The sequence below is a fragment of the Anoplolepis gracilipes genome, chromosome 13 (assembly GCF_047496725.1).
Source record: "Anoplolepis gracilipes chromosome 13, ASM4749672v1, whole genome shotgun sequence".
Lineage (NCBI taxonomy): Eukaryota > Metazoa > Arthropoda > Insecta > Hymenoptera > Formicidae > Anoplolepis > Anoplolepis gracilipes.
The window spans coordinates 9038966-9058727 of record NC_132982.1 but is presented as its reverse complement, the minus strand read 5'-3'; the positions used below and the strand labels follow the sequence as shown (position 1 = coordinate 9058727).

The window sequence follows — 19762 nt, the reverse complement described above, 5'->3', positions numbered from 1 at the left end:
TCGCGGGAAATCTCTGAAAAATATTTTCACTATGATTATATTCATAGCACCATTTACCAAGCTTTTTATGATGAAAGTTATGGTAACTTAGAATACCGTGTGTTATTAAAGCAGAAGTACGATATAGGTAGGGACTCTTGTAATTGATGGATGGTATTGAATCAACATTTTATATAAAGAAACGTACAAGAAAAAAATTATTGACAGAATAGAAATTGTGCAGTTGATTTTCATGTTTTTATGAATCTTTTTATGAGTTTATTTTGTAATTTTAAAAATAGCTATAATATTTTACATAAGAAAAAAAGATATTTTTAATACAAAGTTGTTCCAAGTAGACGTATACGGATTAACTTAATATTTATGTAAAATAAAATTACGCAACAATACGTATTAATTTTTAAATTTATTATTTTTAAAAATTTAAAATTTTTACAATTTATTCTTATAAATTTTGAATTCCGGAAGTTACATTTCTTGAAATTTTAATTAGTGTTGTCTCTAAATAGATATTTCTAATTTTATGCATTTAAATTAAAAAACTTTCAAAGAATTAAGAAAATAGGTTGTATCATTGAAATTTATAATATATTTTGTGATTTCAAATATTTCCAAAAAAATTACAATCTAAAAAATTTTTATATATATCTTATTTCTAACAATCAATTTTTTTTATTGATATTATTGTATATTATTTTTTAGTTTTTGCAAAAATTATAGGTTAAAATAATTATATTCAAATTGAAAATATTTGTATAAAAAATTAAAAATATTGAAATTCTTATCTCGACTTGTCTTTCGACTTGCATATTGAAAATATGAAATTAGTATTAGGATAAGTAAAATATATAGAATGTATAGAAATGAAATGTAGAAGAGTATAGAAATATGTATATAAATAGGATGTATAGAGCAAACGTGCAAAAAAATTTTTCTGTTATTATTTAATATAATATATCATTTCATAAAAATGTATTTCTAAAATATGCAAAATATATAGAAAAGTTAATGTGTAATATTCAGTATTTTGTATAAAATTATCTTTTTATTCATGCGGCACGTTTTCTTCATTTCTTAAAAAATCTGGTTAAATATTAGATAAAACACCTAATATTTTAATTAGTTTAAATAATGCTTCCACAATATATAATATAATATGTAATATTAACCATTGAAATGATTATACATATAAAAAAATTACTAGTGCAAAGTATTATTTATTATATATGCAAGTCGTGAAACATTATCGATAGTTAAGCCGTTGAAAATATTACAATTTGATTGCATATAAACACAAATGCAAGTGTTGTGATATTGAAAATCACTTTCTGTTTATCTTAGATTACTATGTACCTTACAAAATAAAAAAAGTTTCTCGTATTACACACAGTTACAGCTCCAGCAACTCTTTTATTCTATTAGCAGAAAATTTAACACCTTCCATCGCTTCTTTCGAAACCTACAAACGACAAAGACCAACGATAATGAAATAAGGCGATATATATTGTGATGATTTATGTTTATCATTTTGTATAAAATAAATCAAAAAAAGTTTTACACGTAAGAAATAGAAAAATCCATGTGGCAAACCCGGCAATATATCCAGCGTAACTTTGTTGTCAAGCGAGCGAAGCTTCCTCGCAAACATAATGCAATCATCGAGACAAGGATCAAACTCTGTCGTCTAAAAGTGAACATATATATGTTTAAGACGTTCTCAATATTATTTTATAGTTATTTTATAATTAGTAGTAATTAAAACACAAAGCATCATTTTATATTATCGAGAATTGTAAGAAAAGAGTACCATTATTTTCATGGGCGGTAATTGAGCTAACATATCGTCTGATGCAAAATAAGGACTCATGAATAGATCTTCAGGCATTGTAATTTCTTCTACAATTGTTTTTGCATTTTTTGTATCAAGTTGTCTGACATTTTTATTACTTCTTCTGCCGAGCGATTGTTTGAACCGAGACCACAATTTGTTATTTTGTCCTGAAACATTACTAGCTCTCCTGACACTGTCATTTTCCATAGTATGTGACGATACTGAAATTATGAAATTTTGATACATATTTAAAAATGTTCTGATATATTTTTAAAACTTGGCCTATGCTTTCGGATTTTCGATATCTATTAAGACTTTTTCAAAATGTTTACTCAAAAGAAAAATAACTAGATATGTTAACAAGTGAGATATAATATAAATATTTTGAGAAAATTTTTGATCGATTTGCATATTATACTATCGATTTCTACTACACGGTAAAAAACATTTTATATTTTTGTTAAAATTTTCTTGTGTAGAAATTTTTGTGTTAAATTTTTAACATTCTCTTATGTTAATATAATAAAATAACATACTGTCGTTATGTTATTTTAACTTTTCTGCATTGAGTTAATATTCACCGTTTCTAAGGGTTAAAACAACACAATTAACAAATAAATCTTATACTAATTCATAATTTTGTGTTAATTTTTTACATATTATTTGTGTTATTTACGTATTATTTGTTTACATATTTGCCTTCTGCTTAATTTTAACATTGAAATTAGAGTGGATAAATTGGGACACGAGAAATGTGTTAAATTTAACACCAAATTTTTTACCGTGTACGCTGACAGCATTTAACGTTGAATCAGATGTTGGGGATGCCAATTTTGAGGTACTGTTCATGCTGTCTTTGTTTGGATGCAAGGCTGTAAATTCATTTTTGTCCATTTCCGCAGTTGATTCTATATCCAATTTGAAGCATTCTTCATTTTCAGGTTTCCTGCATTTATGTCAAATGTATTATACAACCATTTTTATCACACAATGATGAATGATATACATATGTATATTATATTTACGATAGTACAGAAATAATTGATTTGTATGATACGTTTTTTATTTTGTAAACTTGTGCAAAACATTTTGATTTTTATCATATAAAAATACTTTAATTGTAATAAAAGAAAAAGATTATAATAATTTTAATTAAAGTTTTATACTCTGTAATTTTTTTATTGTCAAGTCCTGTGTAAGCCTCTGAGCATCGCATTATAAAACCAAATAATAATATCGTATCGATGTGAAAGAGAATTCGAGACGGTGACGAAACGTAAGTGAGTAGTACCGGTGTGTAAGCCAGAAAAATACCATCAGGTTTCCTTATATTTAATTGCAGGCATTTTAAGGCGGCTCCTAAATTTAAAGTACCTCCTGCTGAATCACCTGTCAAAAATATGAATTATAAAATTTTCAAGTTTCTACCGCATCGAAAATAATCAAATGTTATTGTATGTAGGTTATTGACAAATGAAAGATAAAGTTCACTTTTCGCTTACCGACAAATATCACTTTTTTCGCTGTACTTCCGAGTAATGTACTTGCATGTTTTAACGCCCATGCGTAAGCATACACTATTTCTTCAAGCGCGCGTGGATAAGGAGCTTGCGGGGCTAAACTGTAATCTATGCTCAAAATTGGTACGTCGAGCATCGTAGCCCACTTTTGTAGGTATGTTACGTGCGACTGTGACGTCTGTGCGACGAATGCACCCCCGTGAGTATGAATAATTAGACCGTCGCTTAAATCGTGTAATTCTCTCCCTCTATTCTCAGAGTTGATCTTGATAAATCGTTGTGTCAACGAATAATATTATTACTTGCTTTAGCTAAATATTTTTACTTATACTATTTTCTATAAATTCTATAAATTATATAATTTACATAATAAATATTTTTATTATTTATATATATTAATGATATGATATATTAATTTTATAATTTTGTAATTGAAATATAAATTAATAGAAATATTATAAAATGGTAATTATAAAAACTCACAAGGAAAGGGTTGGAAGTGTCTCTTTCCGATTTTAATGAGCTTTGACTATGTTGTAGCCTAGGTCAAAATAGGAGACACGTATTTTTTTATAAGTGCCCATACGCCCGTTACGGGGATGAAACACCCTCTTGAGAAAAATCGATTTTTACATTTCTGAGCGAATATCATCGAAACAATAAGATATAAAAAAAAATGTTTTAAATAAAAGTTTTATGGTTTTTCATGTACTTTAAAACCGTGCAATCAGATTTTTCAAAAATGTTATATTTTTCGAAATCCCTCCCCCTCTCTTGCAATTTTTGAAAATTTTAAAATTTGTCTTATAGTAAAACTTATAGCTCATTTAAAGACAAATTCAACCATATATGATAAAGTTGTATTCCGAAGTCGCATTTTTCAGAAATAAGCTATTATACATATATAACATTTTTGAAAACTCTGATTGCACGGTTTTAAAGTACATGAAAAACCATAAAACTTTTATTTGAAACATTTTTTTCTATATCTTATTGTTTCGACGATATTCGCTCAGAAATGTAAAAATCGATTTTTCTCAAGAGAGTGTTTCATCCTCTTAACGGGCGTATGGGCACTTATAAAAAAATACGTGTCTCCTATTTTGACCTAGACTACAACATAGTCAAAGCTCATTAAAATCGGAAGGGGACACTTCCAATCCTTTCTTTGTCAGAGCACGGATGATTTTGACCTTTACATATATTATCAGGGTGATATATCTTGAAGACATTTTTATCACCGCTCGTTGTTTTAATAAAAAAATGTTGTTAAAAAAATTATTTATTAGCAAAAATTTACTTATTAATGAATAAAATTAATATTGATGAAGAATGTTAAATTTGATAATCTGAGTTTTTACAAAACATGAATTTTACCATCATTGTAAAAAATATATTTTAAGTATTATTTAAAAACAGATCTAAAAAAATAAGAAAATAAGAAATATATATTTTTTTTCTTTTAATTGAAAAATAGAAGAATAACAACAAATAAACAAATCAAAATCAATTTAATACACTCTTATATTTATATGTCGCATTTTACTTTGATTACACAATTTAATATTCTGATAAAACAAATTTTATCAAAAATAGGTCACAATATCAGAATGTAGTTGACCTTATTTATTACATAACACTCGATGTTTGACACTCGTGAGTGTTTTCCTTTGATTTTAATATTTTCAATTCACTTTAATAATTTAAATAGTCAGGATAGCTTCTTTTAAATCTACTTAATCTATAGGTTTGTTAAAAGTTCTTTTTTAAAATTTTAGTAGAAAACTGTTTACTGTGCTTACCCCCCTGAAGTAGAAACTCAATTCCTATATAAATTAAATTTATCGAAAACCTTTAGCCACATAAAAAATCTATCATAAAATTAAAGATTAATAAATATGAAAAGTCAACGATTATATCGATAACAAGTTAAATAAAGTATACTGAGTAGTAAACATAACGGTAAAAAACATAAATATTGCCCTTATTTTTTCCATTTTTATGATAAATAATATGTATGCTACAAAGGAATAACATTTTTAAAATGTTCTTGTTATTACAATATTTGTTATGGCAATTCTTATTATTAGTTTTAAGTATATGTAAAGTAATTTTTGTAAAATTTTAATATAAAATATTTCAAAAACGACAATGGAGCATCGCTTATTTTCAAGTATATACTCACGCACGGTAAAAAATTTTGTGTTAAATTTAACCTAATTCTCGTGTCCCAATTTATCCACTCTAATTTTAATGTTAATTTAACAGAAGGCAAATATGTAAACAAATAACACAAATAATATGTAAAAAATTAACATAAAAATGTGAATTAGTATAAAATTTACTTGTTAATTGTGTTGTTTTAACTCTTAGAAACGGTGAATATTAACTCAATGCAGAAAAGTTAAAATAACAGTAACGACAGTATGTCTCTTATATTAACATAAAAGTATGTTAAAAATTTAACACAAAAATTTCTACACATGAAAATGTTTTTTACCGTGCAATAGTAAAACAATCCTCTACATATGTCAAGGTCAAAGTGATCCGTGTTATATAAATTTTTTAAACTATTAATGACGATATAAGTTGATTAATATTACATAATATTATATAATTACTATAATTGGTTTAATTAATTATATAATATTTTGTGTATATACTATATTTAAGTTAAAATATTTTACCATTCCTCGACGTCGTTTGGAACTCAATAATCTAAGTTGAATCGGTTTCTTTCCAATGTGGCTATTTGGTATTGGAACTGAAACAGTTCCACCATCGAGAGTAGGCAGAATTAATTCCTTAGGTGGAACAGATATTAATTGATTGACAGCTAACGAAGGAGTTATTATGGACAGTATTTCTAAAATACAAATATAATACATATCTCATTATTTAAATATATAAGTATAATTAAGAAAATAATTTTAAATGTCTGATCGACATTTGTTACAAACAGATATTAGCTTTTTTCAGACATTTATATATATAGGATACATTATAAAATATATTAAATATATTTATTTATAAATATTATATGTACATATTTTTAGATTTAATTCATTAAAAATTTGTGATTTCTTTATTTCTTACTTAGTTCACTTAGATTCCAAAAAGCTTGAAGAAAAAGAATATCAGCATACTGAGATATGTTAATAATACGACGTGCTCTCGCTTCGGGATCCAAAAGATAATTAATAGAATTACCACATCGTTCGAATATTGTACCATTATTATAATACTTCTCGCTATAAGACGCCATAGCAATCATTATCGCTGTTACGAGGTTTCTTAAACTACTACTGAACTGAAAGATATAACACACAATAAACTTGCTCTAACAAATATTATATATATTATTTACGAATACCTGAAATCCGATGCATCTACCATAAAAACAATATTGATTAATATTTTCCATCAGGTTGAGAAATTCTTGAGGATTACGATTCATTACGAATAGTGATAATTTTCCATCGTTCATTGCTTCTGTATGCCACGTATGCAATATTATTAATTGTTGCAAACATATATGTAACGTCACTAACAGCTGACAGCATGCTTCTATTTTTCTGGGAATTAAACGTATATAATCCAGAGAGTTATGCATTAAATGAAAATGATATATTCAGTTTCTATAATTTCAATTACTTTATGTGACGGCTCTTTCGGGAAAACATGGAGTTTCTCTGACGATATATCTTTTGGCAGATCTTTTCGGAATACATAATGCATTTGTCGACCATCGTGAGGAAACTTCTGTATCCATTTCCCGGAGTTTCCTCGTCGAAATCGAAATGTGACGCGAACTTGGCTATTTCATTGTACAGCGGCTGCAATTCGTCCAGCTGCTCTAAGATCACCAATAGTGCATCTTTCAGCCTAACACTGTTTTTGTTCCGATAAGACGTAAAGTATTCCACACTGGCACGACACAATTTTCGCAAAGTATTCCATTGCAACGATTCAACATTTTCGGATGTTCTATTGAAATTATCGTTGATCGTCGACATTTAAATGATCGTAGCGAACGTGTAACACTGACTGAAGTAACTTTTTTCTTTAGCCTTTAATCGGTCTGTGTGTAGTCAGAAAAAACGACTGTGTTACTGTGTTTCAAAACTGCTACCAGGGATTTACTAACTGATTGGACTTTTAAATATGCTGTGTCATAATGAGTCAAGGTCTTCAAAATCTGTTGATGGAATTTTAACTAAATCAAAAAAGGTAATATTTATTTATTATAATTAATAAATAAATAATGCATATCGCATTTGTTGTAAAATTATTAAAATACATAAATCTTTAATTATATTATTATTTTGTATATACGATAACTTGTAATTTTACTTGATAAAATGTTAGAAAAATGCGAAAATTTTTTGTGACTAACGTTCTTATTAGCATGTATACATTTGCATGTCATTATTATTCTATTTCTCTTGGTAGAGAAAGGGATACATATATTGACTCTAGAAATTGAAACGTGTTCTCAAGGTATCGTGAAGCTCGACAATATAAGTACAGACGCTATGACGGACAATAGTTGTAGCACTTATAAATAAGATATATTTATTTAAATAAAAAGTTCAATATTGATATTTCTACTGTTTAGAGATCTAATTACTCGTACTTTCTAATTTAAAAAAAACTACATAACACTCTGATATTTGTACTTTAGCCAGTATAAATGTTAAGAATTTAAATTATTACTCTTACATAGTTTCAAAAAATGTATATATGAATATAATTAATATTGAATGTTTTGTAATTGTGACTGTGATTACGAAACAAATGTAAACAATAGCGTGCTATACGTCATCAATGTCAAACGTCATGTCATTATTTTTTTTTGAAATTACATGCTATGCATATTTTATGTTAAGATTTATCACGTCGTATGTATTTGTTTATTATTGCTTGGTGTGAGGGAGGGGGGAGAGAGAGAGAGAGAGAAAGAAAGAGAGAGAGAGAGAATATATATGTAATGTATAAAATACTTTAACCGACAAAATACAGTAATAACGAATAAAATTATCCGTATTTACGTATGCATCGTCTTCAAATCTGACATACCATCTGAGAATCTCGCTTACGCTGTATATAACAACCTCTTTTTTTACTTTCATAGAACTAGTTAGCAAAAGAGCGATAAAATGCTGTGTCGATAAAAGCAAATCCGTCCTCAATATTTCTGCGTTCGAATCTCACTGTCAGTAAACTGCCAGTACTAAAAATCTATAGTTTACGTTACATACACTATACATTTCTTAATACTGGCAGTTACTGGCAGTGAAATTCGAACGCAGAGTATGTGTGAGAGTTAAAGAAAATAAGAGAAAAATTGTCACCAAATATTTCTGAGAAAGAGAGAGAGAGAGATGCCTTTTCTTTTATCGTCAACGTATCTCTATAATAAATTTGCCTGTAATAATTTTTTTTATTTAAAACGGGTTTTAAATCTCACGATTTTTTAGATTCTTCAGATTTTTTGAACACTTAATGTGAAATAAATTTAAGTATTGTATTAAAACTTTTAATACTAAGATGTTCTGATTGAAATTATTGCATGTATATTAAAATTTCTCAGAGACTTGATTTTTGGAGTGCCAAAAAAAAATATCGGAAATATCGGAACGTATCAAACGATTATCAAATTATGCAAAATTACACAGTATCTCATTCATATAAACATAGTTTCAAGTAATGTTAAACGTATTAATTAAATCATAAAAAATTATCGAGGATAAATATTAGTAACTAATCATGTAATATTTGGGCAAGTGTTATATTATATACAATTGCAACGTATCACATCGATGGTAGGAATGCTGCGATAATTCCGTCAAGTAAATTCCGCGTAGCCGTAGATTGTTATACTAAATACATACATACATTTATCAAAAAAAAATGTGCTTTCATGTATATAATTTGTATGTTTATATATATGTTATATGTATAATTATATAAAAAAAAAATAATTATATATAATTATATATAATGATTTAAAAATAATTATTTTTTTTCTCAATATTTCTAATAAATATATTTTTTTAAATTATAATAATTTTTTGAATTAGCTATAAAAATCGACCGTTATCTTTCACATCTTTATCCTTTATGAGAAATTCTTCCCGTTTCTTGTGATTGTGACGATGAAAAAGAGAAAGTTTCAGATATTTTTGATATATGTGTAATAAAGATAAAAAAAATATGTAAATAACATATGTCAAAAATGTTTTTGCAGTTTGCGTCAAGAAACAATATTTTTCATTTATCACTGATTGTTAGAGTGATTGCACGCGCACGAAGAATAATTAATTTAGTTTTTGATTTTTTTTAAACTTTGAATGTTACGAAACAAATAGTATTTTTGTTGTAGCATAAAATTACGTAATAACATAAAAAATTTATAACTTTTTAACTTAAGACGGACTGGCCATAAATGTTCATTGACTTAACAATGAATTTTCACTATTCGCGCCTTCTGCTTACAAAAGTCTGATAATTGATACGCTTTTTAAGCTTGGAATAATTTTTAATCCAGAGACCCAAACCGTAATCCGGAAATCGATAATTGTATAAATAATAAAAAAATTTTGTGGAATATAATGTATTTATGATATACATATATATATATATATATATGTATATACAGAGTGATTCAGACTACTCATGTAGGCATTTTTCTCAAAAAAAAAAATGGAATCATTATTCATGAATACTTCGAGTGTTCTTTAGTAATGAAAATTTTTTCCTTAATTTCCTAAGACATTTCATTTTTGAGAAAAATGGCTAGCACAGGTGATCTAAATTACAATAATTTTATATATATTAATTGTGATATGAGATATTAATATAATCTACTTGCGTATGTATTTGTATACGATATTAATCAGCATAATCCCAAGAGACACAATCAACAAGTAAGAGAACCTGTCAAGATACATATGTAAGTCATTGAATTGGGAAGAATAACATACCGAAAAGATTCGTGTTTGTATGTTAGAGAATGTGACGTCAATTACTATCATCGATAATAAGCCAACGAACGACTCTCTGGCGACAGTCTTGATCTTACCTTCGCCAAACGAACACGTGCGTTCTCTCCGACACCTACGAAACTCACCGCACGGTAAACTCATTATCGTTCTCATATCACTCATTTACGATCTAACATTATCTATTATTGACGTACGCTGATGGTGAAATAATAATTTGATTATCGAATTTCTGGATATTGTGACACTACTTGATGAAAAAATATACTTAGTTAAGTTTTTATCACATAAAATTAGAGAAGTTTGCTCGTAAAATATTTTTTATAACTTATTTATTTTGCAATGCATGTAATTTGGATTTAAATAATAATTATCTTATGAAATCGGTTTTGAAAAATATAATTACTTTTTATACACGAATCGACACAGTGACATGGAAATAATTTTCTCTTATTATCTTTTGTCATTATTTATTAATTTTTTATTATTAATTGACAAAAACTTCTTAGAAATGTTTTTTTTTATTTTGTACATTCAAAAATTCATGAATAAATAATAGAGTGAATTTGTACATTTATAAAATTTTGGTGACACTCTGTAACAAAACTTCAAGGCGCGAATCATAGTATAAAATTCATCGTTAAGTCAGTGAACATTTATGGCCAGACCGTTTTAGTTAAATTAAAAAGTTATATAATTTTTATGTTACTACATAATTTTATGCTACAACAAAAACTCGATTTGTTTCGTAACGTTCGAAGTTTAATCGTCGGCAATTAAATATAGTGTTTTGTTAATATAGATAGAATTATCAATTTTTATTTATTGACATACATAAAAATAAAGTTTATCAAACTACAAATTACATAAAAATTTTGCTGTAAGTAATTTGTTTAGATAAATTTATCTTTGATCAAGTTAAAGACAGTTGAAGTGATTCTTAAAAATTGTTTATCAAAATATATATTAAATATATATCAAATATACGTATATTAAATATAATATTAAATATGCTTGCTTATTAATTCTAAAATAGAAAAAGAGAATTGATGTGCTCTAAGTTATTTTAACCTTGTTTACAAACACGTTCGGTATTGAGAAGGTATTTTTTTACAAAATATACAAAACAAATTTGCGCTTAATGTAGAGAAATAAATGTACAATGTAAATTATCAGTATTTACATGGAGTCACTTTATTAAACGTTCAAAATAGTGTCCACGAGCTTCTAAACACATGTTAATGCGTTTGCGAAGATTGTTTCGGACATCAAATTTCACGTCTAATCTGCGACAGAATTTCCATTGTAATACTGACAACTGATCGTAAAAAATTATCTTTTCAATCCTCAATTCGAACATGTTTGTGAACAAGGTTAAAATAACTTAGAGTACATTAATAAATGTATCCTGTAAATAAAATTGAAATCTTTTATAACTCTTTAACGGTACAAAAATTTAAAAAATGTTTCAAGTAAATGTTGTTAATTTGATAAAAGTTACCCGAATATTTAAAAAAAAAACGTACCCCATTCGATTAAAAAAATAAGGGCTTCTTTTTGTTCCCCTAAAAGTTTCCTCAAAAAGTTTTCTTACGCGTACAAGTAATCAGCCTCCATGTGCCATTTAATGTAAAACAAAATTCAAGTTCATATCTCCAATAGTTTCGGAGAAAATAACCTGTCACAGGTTATTTGGCCCATCCTGTATATTAAATATACATATATTGAATATAGGTATATTAAATATAGTATTAAATATGCTTGGTTATTAAGTCTTATTAAATTAGAAAAAGAGAGAAATTTTTTTATTTATCAAAAGGAAATTATATAGCTCAATAAACTTTAGAAATTTCGAGATTACAAGCTAGCCTTGTTAATATAGATAGAATTATCAATTTTTATTTATTGACATATATGAAAATAAAGTTTAGATTTATCAAACTATAAATTACATAGAAATATTGCTGTAGGTAATTTGTTCAGATAAATTCATCTTTGATCAAGCTAATGACAGTTGAAGTGATTCTTAAAAATTGTTTATCAAAATATATATTAAATATACATATTAAATATTAAATATAATATTAAATATGCTTGGTTATTAATTCTAAATTGGAAAAAGAGAGAAATTTTTTTATTTATCGAAAGGAAATTATATAGCGCAATAAACTTTAAAAGTTTCGAGATTACAATCTAGCCTTTCCGAAACGCTAATTCGAAATTTTGACAGAATGTATGAAAACACAAAATTGAAATGCGGAAATATTCTATTTAATTTTTAAATACCTACGTTTATTCGTTCTTATTTTTTTTGCATTAATCTTGATGCCCAAATAATGTTGTACAGACTGCTCGTTTTATTCCATGACATGTCATTCGTGCATCACTGATCTTGAAAATTTCTTCTCTTCACAGAATATTATTTGTATTTTTATTGTGCAAACCAGTTTTCTTAGCACATAGCTCGTTTATCACGTGTCATCAAATCGTAGTTTAAATAACCGATGATGATGCAATATATACATACACGAATAATTTTACTTTCTCTATAATCATGTAGTTTGGTCATAAATCAAACGCAATATAAGTAGCACAGTTTTTTCCTCATTACCGTTGTAATACATTATAATTTATGACTGTAATTTACTGTAATTACATTTAACAATGTTTACACAGGTCGTAAAATCTCTCAACGATTCGAGGCTAACCGGTACTTCAAGAGTAGAAAAAATGTGGAGAGTCCGAGATAACATATTGATCCAATTAGGCTTCGTTTGTCTCTTTGTACTTAATGCATATACCGCCTGCAGCCTATCGATAGCAACAGTACGAAATGGCACGTTGATAGGTGCAACAATGCGTACTAGACTCGGAAGAGACATTTATGCATTCCTAGGAATTCCTTATGCTATGCCGCCGATCGGAGAGCTTAGATTCCAGGTAAGATTATTCTGTTTTTCGGCAGCAATTAAATCTCACCAAATAGAATAATTCGAAAACCTGTTTTTCCTAATTAAATCGTAGGGTATCTCTTCTGAACGAAAGGATCGAGATATTAATACATAGTTGAATATTTAAAAGTAGCTTTAAAGTTAAAAATTTCAAGATCTTTTAATTTTAAACGATTATTAATTCACTAGAAATTTTAATTTAAAAATTTAATAAAGAATTATATCAAATAATTATTGTTGCAAATTAAAGTTCGACATATGTCGCTCTAAAGTATTCGAATTAAAAACGATTTATAATACATTATCTTTTAAATAATTTATACTCGTCTTCTTTTTCAAACATGTTTAGCATATCAACGATACTTATCATAATGAGGCTTATCATAATTTAAAAATGATTGCGTAAACTCGTATGAATTGACCTAGCTAGATTAGAAATTAAAAAAAAAAAAATTATAAGATTAGAATGAGACGGAGTTAATTAACTAAACTCGCCTGCTGCATCCTTAATGATCCTTAATGGATTTCTCGCGCAATTCTTCAGAAAGCTAGCGTCAGGGACTTTCGCACGGCAATCACGTGCCGTGTGCAACGCTATCATGTAGTAATATCGTAATAATAAAAACGCCGGAATTTTTCCCCTCTGGGTTTACGCGTCGTCAGTTCTTTTCTTTTGCAATTAATGCCGTCGCGCTGTTGCAATTAATTTGAGCAGCGCCGTTTTCGCACTTTCTTAAGTCAATCATGAATAATATTCTACGTGACGTTCTTCGTCTTTGTACGCGGAAAAAATTGCGTTGCAATCGAATGATAAATTTTTCCGAGCACGAACCCATCGTAAAAAAAAACTCTCATTATTAGCCTCAACAAATGTAGGGTTTCGACATTGCATTTTTATCTCTTTATATTCATGCAATGTAGTCTTGCAGTAAATGCAGCTTGTGCATCGTTTAGCTTTGCATACATTGTAGACTGTTAATATAAATTAGCAATTATTTTAATCCTCTCTCTTAATATTAATATATTATAAAAATAATATGATACAAGGAAAACAAAGATTCACACATGAAGATTTTCTGAAAATATATATGTAATTTCTTGAAAAAATAATAATTATTTTATAAATTGTATAAGCATTTTCTAAAGTTAAAAAGTGTAAAATTAAAGTTAAAAATATAAAAGTATAATTTAATTAATTTAATTTATTATATAAATTGTTTAAAATTATTAGCAAGCTAAATATGCTTATATTATTAAGTGTATATGATTTGAGTCGACTGGAAGATCTGAAAATGCTTAGAAGAGAAGTGTTTGTAAGAGAAAGTAAAAAAATTTATTCAAATTAGAATATCTTTGACATGTTCTTATGGTTTTAGAAAATTATTTCTAAAACTATTCTTAAGTTAACGCATAAATTGGCGATATATAATGTTATTACGATGTAAAAATTTACAATAGCCGTATCAAGTGTTATTATTGAACAACAAATATTCATTATTTTGAAAATTATTAATTTTTAGATAATTTCTAGATTTTGTATAATTTCTATTTGTTAAACATTTTATATTCTTTCTCTCTTACTGTCTTTTGCATCTTATTTTTTTTCAAATATAATGAGATATACAACAGATATTCATCTTGCATTTTATAATGGATGTAAGAAAATTTAACGAGAGGTCAAATAAAATAGAATACAACTATCAAATAAAATAAAATAAAATATAATTACAACTGACGAGATGTGAAAGTCGAAAGATCTTCTGCCAAGGTTTTTATAGATATAGGTTTTATAGATATTTATAAGAATGCAAGATGCACTGCATCTTGTATACTTGAACAAGATAGAGGAAGTGACAGTCATTGAAAATTAATCGTCAATTTAAGCGAGAAACATCATGGAAATCATGCTAATTTCATTTTGTTCGCATCGAATATTCTACTGATCGAGTGCTTTCGTCATTTAACGAGCAAGAAAGATTGCTCTTTGCATTTTATTCTTTCATTTCGTAACATCATGAGAGGGAGAGAGAGAGAGAGAGAGAGAGAGAGAGAGAGGAAATCTGATATTAATTATGAATTGAAGAAGCTTAGAAATTTATATTATATCATCAATGAATCTAAAGTAAACCGCAACAATAGTGAAATTAAGATACGTTGTCATAATTATTATTTTAAATATTATGTAACAACTATTTTTGACATTTGCTAATTGCATAGAATATTATAGTTTTCAACATATTTCTTAATTTTGTTTATAATTCGTATTTCATATTTACTGTGTTGTGCCCGTACCGTGAGGATAGAGTCTTCTAGGATATTCGTCCAAAGAGTTAGAATTCAGGCAGCAAATGAATGTATTCCGTACTTACAGTAAAAGAATATATATTTCGGTTGTACTGTTACACTTGTCTCACATTACTTTAACTCACGTGTTTCGGTCATCTGTTGACGAGCCGTGTCAATTTATGGGTTACTTCTTGTGAGCGACCGCGATGGTTTTCGCGATCGATTTATATCGCTTTAATTTTGAAGCAAGAAGGATAAGGTTTTCCAGGCCGGAGCGTGGTACGTGCTTCGTGCTCTGGTTTCGTAATGCTTATTCAGCTTGACCTTGCTTTCCTTTAATCAGGACTTATTTCTCTTTCTTAAGCTTCCTATTTAATTTTTATTTAATTTTCCTTGCTTATTTCTTTTTAATGCTTTTTATTATTTGTTTTGCTCGCTTTATTTTAGTTTTTTATTCTTTTCTCTTTTCAGGTTAGTGTGTCGGGTTACGACAACTGTTTTATAATAAAAATTAAAAATATAAATAAACAAAAACAAAATGAGAATTTAAAATATTTTTAAAAATTGTTAACATATCTATTTTGATATATTCATCATTTTATCGTTATTTATTTTATTTGCCATGTGTTTATAAAGATATGCCCACTCATGTGCCTACTGATTCTTTTCAATTAAATTTTGTACAAGAATCTCTTAACAAATAAGAGTAAAGACATATTTTTTCCTATTGATCATTCAATTAAAGTTAAGTAATACGAGATCACGAATGATAAATCATAATTCTTATGACGTAATATTATTGAGTTTTTCCGAATGAAAAAAGCTATTATTTATGCAAGCATAACATAAGTAGAATCACTAACACATTGCGGTTTTTTTACTGCTATCATAAATCCTGTATTGAAAAATTTCACATTCAGAAGGACATTACACATTTAATCGTAATTAATATCAAATAACATCAAGTTAATATTTGAATCATAGATTTTACAGTTTTCTGATGTTCATAATTATTATTTATGTTGTACAAGTGTAATATATATTTATTATTCGTACAATTTATAAATAAAATCCTAATGATACGAATCATGTTGCATAATCAAAATAATTTCTATTACCAAATTTTTGCCCACTTGGTTAAAATTGTCTTTCTTATTAACAACATATTTGTCTATATGTTTAAAGAAGCTCACAAATAATTTAATTAAATATTTAAAAAATTTTAATTTTCCATGTTGTGTCTCAGGAGACTAATTTATATTCATACCACCCAGATTGAATCCACCATCTTCTTAAAACGCTTTATTTTTCTAGCATCATCGAGCATTTTACTCACGACAAGATTTCAAAGTCATCACGAATTAATGATGTATTTTCTCCTTAAAGCCGCCGCAACCCCCGATCGCTTGGAATGGCGTACGAGCAGCTACGGAAAATGCGGAAATATGCACTCAACGAAACATCTACACGTATCAGGAAGAGATCGTTGGCAACGAGGATTGTCTTTATCTAAACGTTTACACACCTCGCATGCCGTATTCCGAGGTACCGTCATTTATCGCCCATCGATACCCGGTTATGATCTGGTTCCACGGTGGCGGATGGCTCACCGGAGCCGGTCACTCTAAATTTTACGGATCCAAGTTTCTGCTAGATCACGATCTCGTCCTCGTCACCGTAAACTATCGGTAAAGTTCGATATTGATCCTTCGATAGTGTAATTTATTATAATTTCTTACACGCAGAGATATAATCTTCAGAAAATTACATAAAAATATTATACAATGAACGTTTGTTTTTTACGCTATCATTGGAGAGAATAAAAGAGTTATCATAATTTTACAATTCTATGGGAAATTAATTTTTAATTACACACGTATTGCGTAATAACACGTAGACTTTTTGCATTAGACTTGGGCCACTGGGCTTTTTAAGCACGGAGGATCTGGCGTGCCCGGGAAATCTTGGATTAAAGGATCAGCAGCAAGCCATGCGATGGGTACAAGAGAATATCGTTTCCTTTAGCGGTGATCCGAACAAAGTGACTCTCTTCGGCGAAAGTGCGGGAGGCGCAAGTGTTCATTATCATATGATCAATCCTCTCTCGAAAGGTAAGATCTTCATAATAAATTATTAATATCTTTGCACCTAAATCTATAAAACACTTCTGTTTTCCCTCCCTTCTGATTCTTTATTTCTTTATAATTTAGCTCTGTACAATGTCAAGTATAATATTTATTTTTTAATATATTATTCTTTTTTAATATAATATTTTTTTTTAATTTTAATATATATGTAATATTCATTATATAGTTTAATAAATATAAAAATTTATCGTACATATTAAAAAGTAAATATATACTATCTGACATTTCAGAGATAAATTATGATTAACATAGCAAAGTCAAAAAAAAGAAATTAGCAAGTAAATGCTTTAAATGAATAAATTTATGAAGAAACACACACAGAGGGGAAGTTATTAGTTAACGTTTTTTCGATATTGTGTCTGTAATTTTTTACATATTATATATTAATTAACTTAAGTGTTTACTTACTTTGAAAGATACCTCGATTCAGGCATCGTAAGATTTTTCCTCGTGCAATGAGATATACGTATAACGTACATAAAACGTGTATATATTAAACGATACAATTTTATTGTGAAAATTTATTTCTGCTCTTGGGTTTTAACGTCATCGCTAAAGTATTCTTAATCGCTGTTGCATGAATAATATTATTTAATATAGCAACTCGGGATTATGATTTTTCTAAGAATGTACGAGGAAATCGTGTTTCATCAAACATTTTACTTTTTTATTGTAAGTCATCAATATTGTTTGACGTTAACAAATTAAATCTAAAGCTCGACGAACCGTTTTCAAGGTTGACCACATTACATCATCATTTTTCTGTTATTCATCAGATCAAACAAAAAAGATATCCTATAACGCAAATTAAAAAAACTTTACATACATTGTAAATAAAAACATTATTAATATTTTATTACACATTTTTCAGACAGCATTATTATTAAAAACTATTAACTTAAATTCTCTTGTAATATTTTCATTCAAGTATAACAAATTCTGTTATAACATTTTTCAAAACTTTTATTTTTTTATTAGAGCAATTATAACATTGCACGTATTATGTAATCAGACATATATGTGATCTTCTTAGAACATATCTCTCTAATTTGCGTCATATGTTATTTCCACGTTCGTGGAATATTTACATTTTTCTTCGTCACGCAGGTCTTTTTCATCGCGGTATCTCGCAAAGCGGTAACTTTTACAACCCATGGACTTTAACGCCACCAGGATCTGCCAAAGAGAAGGCCATAATCCTGGGTAAACATTTAAGGTGCAACACCGATAATTCCGCAGAACTTATCAAATGTCTACGAACAAGAGATGCAAAGGAGATTATCGGTACCGATCGTCTTTTCCAGGTAAAAATTAAAAATTAATTAGTATAAGACGTATAAATAAATTTTATATGTCTTTATTAATTTTATTAGCAAAAGACATATAAGTAAATTTTTTTTGACAACTGTATCTCTGATAGTAACAATCACTATAGTTATATAGTATAATATTTTTAACAATAATGGTATTTTGTTACATGTTTATATACATGTTTATATATTGTTAAAAATATTACATAAATAAAATATAGTGGTTACGTAAAGTTAAAATGAATTGAAACAATTAATATAAAAATGGAAAATAATTACATAATAAAATTTTTTTTATAAATAACGATTATAGATTATTTTATTATATTCCAACAAACAATTTATTTTATTATACTTTTAATTTATTACAGTTTTCTTTTGTGAATATTGAATGAATAGATATTGAAACCATCTTCTTCAGCTCAAAGTAAAAAAGAAAAGTATAATTGATTTCAATGATCGATGCTAATATAACTTAGTATAATTTACTTTTACAAATTAATTTTTTGTCGATACACACACACACACAGGTCTCATATTTTTCACATAAATATCTCTTAGCATGCAAATATAACATTTAATTGGATATAATATATGTAAAAAAAATTTATTAAACGATTGGTATTTGACCTAAATATTTTATATTTCAACAACTACCTGTTACATGATTTCTCTATTTCGTTCGATAACTATCAGAAAGCATTCATTTAGCT

At 27.4% G+C, this 19762-nt stretch overlaps 2 protein-coding genes across 4 annotated transcripts in view; one reads left to right on the top strand and one right to left on the bottom strand.

Moving 5' to 3' along the window:
- Window positions 1-1030: 1030 nt before the first annotated feature.
- On the bottom strand, window positions 1031-7367 carry LOC140672423 (hormone-sensitive lipase-like). 2 transcript variants are annotated; one of them, XM_072904583.1, is made up of 10 exons: window positions 7006-7367; window positions 6725-6926; window positions 6448-6661; window positions 6039-6217; window positions 3334-3616; window positions 2998-3220; window positions 2614-2777; window positions 1808-2052; window positions 1559-1684; window positions 1031-1459 (listed from the first exon to the last, which is right to left on the bottom strand). In XM_072904583.1, the coding sequence occupies exons 1-10, from the start codon at window positions 7365-7367 to the stop codon at window positions 1391-1393; spliced, it is 2067 nt and encodes a 688-aa protein (XP_072760684.1). In that variant the 3' UTR covers window positions 1031-1390. The 2 variants fall into 2 exon arrangements, with proteins under 2 accessions (XP_072760684.1, XP_072760685.1); XM_072904584.1 differs by having other exon boundaries at window positions 1808-1998.
- Window positions 7368-7445: 78 nt separating this feature from the next.
- Window positions 7446-19762, top strand: part of LOC140672426 (carboxylic ester hydrolase) — a 16942-nt gene continuing 4625 nt past the window's right edge. The window contains exons 1-5 of one of the 2 annotated variants that reach the window (XM_072904598.1): window positions 7446-7581; window positions 13032-13295; window positions 16979-17280; window positions 17504-17703; window positions 18847-19043. In XM_072904598.1, coding sequence (XP_072760699.1) covers window positions 7516-7581; window positions 13032-13295; window positions 16979-17280; window positions 17504-17703; window positions 18847-19043 — 1029 coding nt within the window. In that variant the 5' untranslated portion in view covers window positions 7446-7515. Of the gene's footprint in view, window positions 7582-10343; window positions 10490-13031; window positions 13296-16978; window positions 17281-17503; window positions 17704-18846; window positions 19044-19762 lie in introns of those variants that run through there. The other variant, XM_072904599.1, reaches the window with a different exon arrangement.